At 52.3% G+C, this 8,853-nt stretch overlaps 1 protein-coding gene across 1 annotated transcript; it reads right to left on the bottom strand.

Moving 5' to 3' along the window:
• Positions 1-2,937: 2,937 nt before the first annotated feature.
• LOC150061767 (barttin-like) lies at positions 2,938-7,884 on the bottom strand. Its single transcript, XM_090333985.1, has 3 exons — positions 7,742-7,884; positions 6,262-6,519; positions 2,938-3,058 (listed from the first exon to the last, which is right to left on the bottom strand). Exons 1-3 carry the CDS (start codon positions 7,882-7,884, stop codon positions 2,938-2,940), a joined length of 522 nt encoding a protein of 173 aa, XP_090190111.1.
• Between the last annotated feature and the right edge of the window lie 969 nt (positions 7,885-8,853).

Here is an 8,853-nt window from a genome sequence, read left to right on the forward strand (position 1 = left end):
TCAGCCAAACCACAGGGAGCCCTGGCTTGGATTTTCTCAAGTACAGAGGAAGGAAGAAAAGGAGGAGAAACAGGAGAAAGGGGAGGGGAAGGGGGGAGAGAAAGGGGGGGAGGAGGAGGATGAAGATGAAAAAGAGGAAGAGGACAGAGAAAAGGGAGGAGGAGGAAGGGTGTGAGGAGGAGGAGGAGGAGGAGGAGGAGGAGGAGGAAGAGGAGGAGGAGAGGTGTAAGGAGGAGGAGGAGGAGGAGAGGTGTAAGGAGAAGGAGGAGGAGGAAGAGCTGAAAGGAGCAAAGAAGGGTTATCTCTACCTAGGTTTTAAAACATGGCCCTGTTAACCCTCATTTTCAAGTTCTAGGTCATGTGTTGGCATGTGGTATACTTAGTTGTCCAGACATCTCCTGAGGGTCCACTGTAATTGAGAACTTGGTGGTAGAGGTGGTACTGTTTGAAGGTGATGGAATATTTGGACGACAGTCTGTGAGAGGCCCTTTGCTCAATGGGATCATAGCCAGGAATTGTGGGACTCTCCTCCCCTCCTCCTCCTCCTCCTCCTCCTCCTCCTCATCCTCCTCCTTCTTCTTCTTCTTCTTCTTCCTCTTCTTCTTCCTCCTTCCAACCCCCCCTTTCCCCCCCTAGTTCTGGGCTTTGAACTTTGGGCCCGAATACTGTCCCTAGTACTGTCCCCCACTTGAGCCAGAACTCCACTCCCAACCTTTTCTGAGTAGTGTGTTGTACCTAGGAGTCGTGTAGACTGAACTGGGAGGGCGGACTTCAATGACAATCCCAAGATCTCAGCCTCCCCGAGAAGCTAAGGTTATAGGCATGCGTGGAAGCACCGGGTTTTGACATGAATTCTAATCCACATTTTTGGCTAAGAACATCCAAGCCAGATATACTGTCTTGAGCCTTCATTTGTCTCTACTTGGGGGAAAAAGATGGAGGAAGAACACAGTTCCAGTCAGACCAGGCATGAACATTTATGAGACTCCATCTCAACCATTGGCTGGGCCTGGTGCTACTTTATTATTTTAGCTAGGGGTAGAGTACAATGGCTGTGATTCTCTGTCTGTGACTTGTGATTCTCTACGCACCAGTAAGAGGATAGCACCTCATGCCAATCCAGACATCATAAAGTCAAAACCCACCTCAAACAATATCTGAGATATAAGGGAGCTGGGAGCATGGCTCAAGTATCTGCCTTGCACCTACTACAGTCAATCTGCAGTACTGCCAAAAATAATTCATTTATTAATTTAATGAAGGATGAGAGATGCTAAGTCTCTTGGCCACAGGCACAGAGGTGGCCAACATGGACGCCCCATCCTGAGCCCAGCGCTGGTTCTCCAAGGATCTCTTGTGCCCTGGACTAGGGGCCACCTGCACACAGGCCCACCACCTTCAGACTGGGCTCTGAGTCTGCTCAGTTCTGCTCAGTCCATGCCATTGCACACCGCGTCCCACTTGGCTAAGTCCCAGCATAGAAGGGCATCCACAGAGGCCCGTCCTCCAAGGCTCCCCGGGTCCCCACACAGCCCGGGAAGAAGGCTCAGCACAGTGCACACAGTGAGAAGGACAAGTGGACAGCCTGGGTCCTGCCTGGAGGGGAGAGTGGGGGCAGTCCAGGCCCCAGAGAGCAGGGAGAATTTGAGCCTCGAGGGATGGAATGGCAGCAGTGAAGGGCATCGAGGCAGAGGGGAGACTGAGCAGGGGCAGGGCGGCGTGAAGGTTGGGGCTCCAGCTATGGCTCTGGGGAAGTAGCAGGTGAGTCAGCCAGGGCAACTATGGTTGAGTACAGGAAAAGGGGAGAATCAGTGTCAGGGAAAGGACCACACGCTGTCCCTCTCCTGGCTTGTCAGGGATGGCTCAGCCACAGCATGGAGGCCAAGTTACAGGATTCACCCACTTCCTGGCTGCTTCCCTCCCAAGCAGCACTCAGCTTCCATAACCCTCCCTCAATCCCTGCCCCCACCTTGTGCACAGCAGGGTGTGGGGTCCCCTGGGACAGGGCTGGTGTTTCTCTTGCCAGCAAGCCTGGCACAGAAGCTCTTCTCATTATCTGATGTCCCTGGCCTATGGCACCAAAGATGGATCATCCCACACAGTGATCCTGCACTTATGCCACACGCTGCCATACCGTGACACCATCACACCTTCACACCACACACTGCCTTACTACACACTATCACAGCGTATGCCATCACATCACACCACCATACCATCATACCACACAACATTACACTGCATACTGTCACATCACAAGCCACCACACCACATCCTGTCATACCTTACTCTCTCACACCATCACAGGACACTCTAGACACTGTCACACTATGTACCATCAAACCGTCACACTGCCATGCAGTTATAGCTGCTGCCTCTCTGGCATGCCACCTCATTTACCCTGCTCTCTGTGTGTTTCACAGAAAATAATTTTCAGGTAAACAAAGGGAGCTCTTCTCATGTTGACAAGGATTTTATTTCAGGCCTTGGTGGGGCCTTCTCTGATGGGGCCACAGGTACCTGCCTTGGCCAGCAGAGCACAGGCGCAGGGTGTACCTCCCTTCACAGTGACCTGGGCATGAGCAGGGATGCCACCTTAGGTCACATCAGCACAGAGGAGGTGCTGAGCACAGCCACTGCAGAGGTAGAAATGGCCCAGGGAGAGGAGGGTGTGATATAGGGGGCTCAGGCCCTTTTGGACACAGCACAGGGCATCTCCCTCCCTTGACAGGGACCTCCACCCTCCATGCAGAGGCCCAGCACAGATAAAGGGCTCCACTTCAAGGTGGCCAGGGCAGAACGTGGAGTGTGTGGACCTGGTGTGGGTCAGCAGCACCAGGCCCAGTCCCAGGGATCTGCCCAGGGCTTTGCCCAGCTCCAGGAAGCGGGGGGACAGGGAGGCCATGGACTGTGACAGCAAAGACCTGCACCAACTGCTCAGGGCCCTTGTGCTCTCAATGACTCCGTGCATACATGATTGTCACTCTGCTGCCCTGGGATGTCACCCCATTTCTTCCCAGCTCCGCTTCTGTTCTGTGCTGTCTTCCTTGCAAGGTCACTAGAAGGTGAGTCCATTAGGCTTAAGGGCCAGATGGACACTTAATGTCTCTTTCCTCCTGCAGTCTGCAACTGAGAGGACCTGGCAGATGCTCAGCAAATGCCATCTGTGCTACACAGAATCAGGCTGGTCAGCTGAATTTCCCCTCCTAAGCCAGCCAGTGGTCTCAGGGGGAGCAGTGATGCTGTCGTGAAGCCTTCTTGCCAGACTTTGGGATGTCTACGGGTCATTGAAAAATGTTAACATCCAACCAGGTTCCGAGTTGCCCATGCATGTAATCCTAACTACTCAGAAGGCTAAGATCTGAGGACAGAGGTTGAAAGCCAGCCTGGTATTTCCAATTAGCAACAACAACAACAAAAACACTAGCGTGGAGATGTGGCTAAATAGTAGCTATGAATAGAAAAGCTAAATGAGACTACAAGGTTCTGAGTTTACTCTCCAATAACAACAAAAAATGAAAGAAGGAAGGAAAGAAAAGAAAGAAGAACTGAAAGAGAAAAAGGAAGGAAGGGAAAGAGGAAAGAAAGAAAGGGAATGAAGGAAGGAAAGAAGGAAGGAAGGAAGGAAGGAAGGAAGGAAGGAAGGAAGGAAGGAAGGAAGAAAGGAAGAAAGAAAGAAAGGGAAGGGGAAGGGAAGGGGAAGGGAAGGGGAAGGGAAGGGGAGGAAAGGGAAGGGATAATGTGAGCTGGGTTTTGATGGCTCATGCCTGTAATCCTAGCAACTCAGGAAGCTGAGACCTGAGCATCCCAGTTCAGAGCCAGCCTAAGCAAGAAGGACCATGAGGTTCTAATCTACAATTAGCCACCAGAAAACTGAAAGAGGAGCTGTGGCTCAACATGGCAGAGCCCTAGCATTGAGCAGAATAACTCAAGCAATACGTAGGCCCTGAGTTTAAACCCCACAACTGACAAACTAGAAATGTGACCACCTGAGAGTCACGGGGCTTTGAGGATAAAATTGGGGAATTCAAGGGGTAACATTGTTTGAAGGGACTGGTGTGGTCTCTATGTGCTCAGGGGCCACCAACTCTGGGTCTCTGGAACTCTGGAGACTGAGATGAGTAAGATTGAGATGACTCCCGTCAAACAGGGGGCAGGAGGCAAGCCACAGTGAAAACATGCCTGCCCCACTGAAACACAAGAAGTGAGGACTTCCTTATTGGAGGAAGCTGGGATATCATGATGACTACATTGGGGGAAAAAAGTTGAAAAAATGACCTTGTACTCATCAGAAGGCATCTTGGTAGGGCAGCTAGGCCAAGGTTGGGGCCACCGAATGTTGTGGAATGAGTGGGGGTGAAGTCAAGAGTCAGTAGAGGTCAGCCATGCACCCCACTAGAGGATCATGGGAGCCCCAGAAGGGACAGGACCGGAAGAAAAGCAGTCAGCCCTGAGTGGGATGCATCACACCACCCACCAGGGGACTAAAACTGATTAGGAGGAAACCCTGGGAGGCCTTCCTGCAGGACCAGAGCCCTGGTAGCACCACAGAAGGGTTCTGCCTCAAGCCATCTTCAGGGAGATTGGAAAGGGTTTCTGAGAATCCATCTGCTGAAAATCTCAACAAATCTCACTGGACCTTCATGGCTGCAGGAAGAAGCCAGAAGAGCAATGGTCCCTAAGAGCTGTCATCCCCACCTGCAGAATTCTTTACAGTTCTCAGAATGCTCCAGCCCATTCATCCCACTTGGCAGATTGGGAAATGAGACCCTGCCAAGTTACTTAGGGTTAGCAGTGCTGCCAGACTGGAAACAGAGGAGCAGCCACCTCAAAGCCTAGCTCCTTGACTGGCTGGAGGTCCTCAGAGTTGTCTGGAAGCCCATAGTGCAATACTTCTTCCACCTCAGGCTCTAAGGGGCCTAGGACTACAATGTCCATCTTCTCCTCCTTGGTCATCAGTAATGGCAGCAGATTTTTGGCCAAACTACATCCTGAGTCTGCTTTTCCAGGGCTGCAGCATCTGATATAGCGGTGTCATCTATTAGGGCAAAATGATTGAAGGGGTCCAGGGGGCCTGAGTGGGTCTAGGGCTCCTGTGGTCAAGAGCTGGGCTCCTCTCTGTCAGTTGGAGAGGAGTTAGGGCTGGAGTCCATGTCAAGGTCATTTTGTCAAGAGCCAAGGGACAGACTGGCAGCTGCAGTGGCAAAAACATGGCGGTCAGGGGTCACCCTGAGGGTCTCAAGTTAGGCCTATGGTAGAGTGCTTGCCTAGCATGAACAAAGCCCTGAGTTTGGTGCAATGTACACAGAAAAAGCTGGAAGTGGTACTATGGCTCAAGTGATAGAGTGCTTGCCTTGAGAAAGCTCAAGGACAGTGCCCAGGCCATGAGTTCAAGCCTAGCACTAGCAAAAAACCAAAAAACAGAGTCGTCCTGAGTCAGATTTCATGAGTCCTTATCGCAGCCACTAGCTGCAAGGCCAGAGGAAAATTCACCGCTCTGAGCCACATTTTCCTCCCCTGGAAGCTGAGGAGAAATAAGAATATGCATTGCTGAACTTGTTTCTGAGACTCATTGCTGATAGCAATGTGCAAAGCACGTTGCACAATGCCCACCATGTGGTAGGTGCTAAAGAATCAGATAGATTAACATAAAGACTTTACCTCCAGTTATCCATATCCCTCATCATCAATGGTGCCCCTCTGCTCCCTCACAGCCCTTGCCACCCGGGTTATCTCCTTTGCTTGCTCTAGTAGACTAGAGTTCCAGAGGCCAGGCAGGCCCAGAGGGAGTTAATGCTGGATTCTAACAAAGGAATGAGTAAACAAGTGAATGAATCAGGACCTCAGTCACGAGCAAGCAGGGACAGGCATGCAGGGAGAGTGCCTGGCCTGCAGTCACTGGGCAAGGTGACAGCAGTGGACTCACGTCCTCTGCTTCCTTGGCCTCCAGCACTCATGACAAACAGCCACAGAAAGCAAGGACCTACTGTGTGCCAGGCATCCCAAGTGCATTATCCCAAGCCCCACAACACCCCTGGGAAGTGGGAATGACTATTCCAGCGGGGAAACGGAGGCTCCAGACAGTAAGAGAATTGCCAAGTTTACAAGGCCAAAGAGCCGGTTTGCAGCCAGGCATGTCTGACCACCGTCTGCTCATTGGTTTGCTGCTGCCATCATGGCCCACATCCCCTGCTGCCTGCCCCTCACTCCCAAGGCCCCACCCTTGGTGGCTCCCAGCCCTCCCCTCCTGTGCACACTCACCTGCCCTGAGCTGGGGTTCCTTCCTGTTCATTCTCCTCCTCCAGACTCCTGTGGACAACCACGGCAGCCTCCATCCAGGTCTGAGCGTCACCAGGGCCTCCCTCTCCTCCACCGCGGACTCCCGACTTCAGCTCAGGGGTCAGCAGTGGGCGGGGCTCCTCGCTGTAGCCCATGACCTTCATCTGAATGTGGCTGAAGCTGGGCAGGCTCTGGTCATAGGCGGCTTCCTCCCACAGCCTGACATAGGGGGGCTGGGGGCTACGGCCCAGAGAGAGAGAGAGACAGAGACAGACAGACAGACAGACAGACAGAGAACAGGTAGGTGGGCAATGATCTAATCAGTCCCCCTCAGTGCACCCTCCTGTCCTCTGTGCCCTGGGTATGAGGTCGCACACATCTCACCAATGGCCCTCAGGGGATCTTTCTGTACCCATTTATGGGTGACAAGCCTGAGGCCTCACACTGAGTCAATTACATGGCAGAGCTGGGTCCTGACCCCAAGTCTTCCCTTCACTTGATGTCTCAAAGGAAAGCCCAGGGTATGAGGGCAACGTGGAGACCAGTTCCATGGAGGTGCACAGGGCCCCAGACTCCTAAGCAGACCCTTACTTGAAGCTGAGGCTCCCAACAGACATTGTCTTTTCCCTTGAATGTATGGGAATTAATTACTCATTATTGGCTCCTGGACGGTCGGTCAGGCCCTGCTAGTAAGCTCTTTTGACCCTTTCTGTGATGGCAGGAGACCTAGTGGAGAGACCTAGCCGTAGGGACTGAAACTGGCCTGTACCCACAGTAGACCAACCCCACTTGTTCTTGCAGGCCACAGTAGCCTCTTCCCTGTCACTGAACTGTAGCCTGTGGTACATGTGGGTCAGATACAAAATGCACTACCAAAGTCAGTGGACCAGGAAATGACAAGGAGGGGACAAGGGAATTCAGATGACTAGAAAGCCCATAGGGGTCCTAGCCTTGGTTTAGATCCGCACAGCCCTCTGCATTGCCAACCAAACAATCCACTTACCGCCAGACAGAGTGGAATGTGCCAGTACTCTCAAATTCCCTCAACCAAGTAGAGCATCCCTGAGCTCCACAGACCTGAGGCCTGCAGCCCAGTCCTCAGAGACACAGACAGAGAGGGTCAGCAGAGGCCAGGGTGCTCTTGGCTATGCCTCAGAACCAGGTCAGGCCTGAGTTCAGGACTCATCTCCATCAGTGACTCCCTATGAGATTTGGGGCTGGTGACTGTATTTTTCTGAGTCTCGGTTTCCACATCTGTACAATGGGAATCATAATACTTAGTTCCCAGAACCAAGAATCAGAATCAGCCCATGATTTCTAAAAAGTTGTTCTCAGGACATGGGGAGGTAACATGGAAACTGGGTCATAAGAGAAAATTGAAGACATTGACACACCCCACCTGATGCTTTCCCTCTGTTCTCCTCCTGATGTGAGGTTGGGACGAGGCCACCCCTGCACTCACCTCTTCAAGTCAGCCAGTCTGCTCTCCAGCAGGCCTAGTGCTTTCGGGGACAGGGCCCCTTGGAAGTCAGAGTCAGCAGGCACAAAGGTAACCTCCAGGGAAAAGGGAGACAGCCTCCCATCAGACCATGGCTGCTTCCACATGGCCCAGAGCCTCAGTGGATCTCCCTGGGTGCCAGAAAAGGAAGCTTGACTTGGCTGGGCCTCCATTTGACAGGGAGGTGCTGCTCAGAGCATGGCTTCAGTGGTGGAAGCTTCCTGGCCCTAACCTGCTCTGTGCACTCACTCTCTCCACCACTAGGGGACAGCAATGAGTCAGACACCATTTTCCAGAGGTCTCATGCCAGAGCTGACATGCAGAAGGCCCTTCAGTCTTAGGCAGTGAAGGACTGGAAAGCAGGACACTACCATGTGCTTTGTGGCACAGAGACTGTGGCACAGAGCAGTGGATGGAGCAGTGGTGTCCATAGGTGAGCAGCCGGAGCTGGCCCAACTACCACAGGCATGCCACAGGGAGTGGACTGGATGTCCTCTCAGTTTCTGCAGCCTTGAGTTCAAATCCTGACATCATCTTTCCCACCTACAGAGAAGCAGCCTCACCACAGGTCTGGATTTCCTAAGCTCTCTTGCTTCTGGACTTTGGCCTAAACCCTTTCTCACACAGCAGAGCTGCTCCCTTTCCTTAACCCATCCACTGCAGGGGAAGGGGCAGCTTCCTTCCCAGGAGTCTCAACTCCATTCCTCTCTATGTGTACAGTGCTCCCCTGCCTACCACCAGCCATGCTGACCCATTGACCTCAGTCTCTCACTGCTTTACTCATCATTCTCTTCTTCTGCCTGGAAGAATTCTATTTAACCTATAAAACCCCAGCTCAGTGTCTCTGTGAAGGTCACTTCTTTTCTGTAGACAGATAACTATCTCTTCCCCCAGCATCCTAGCTCCTCAAAAGCAGGGTGAGCCGAATTCCTGTTTGCATGGCCACCCCTACCCATATATCCTAGCTAACAATTCTGTTCCTATACATTTTTATCTCGGTCAACCAAGAATATTCCTGCACACCGAAGTGTTCTGTTAGCCAGGTGCCAAGTGTCTGGGAAGCTTCCTTTGTCCTC

The sequence above is a fragment of the Megascapheus bottae genome, chromosome 6 (genome assembly GCF_031878675.1).
Source record: "Megascapheus bottae isolate mThoBot1 chromosome 6, mThoBot2.hap1, whole genome shotgun sequence".
Taxonomy (NCBI): Eukaryota; Metazoa; Chordata; class Mammalia; order Rodentia; family Geomyidae; genus Megascapheus; species Megascapheus bottae.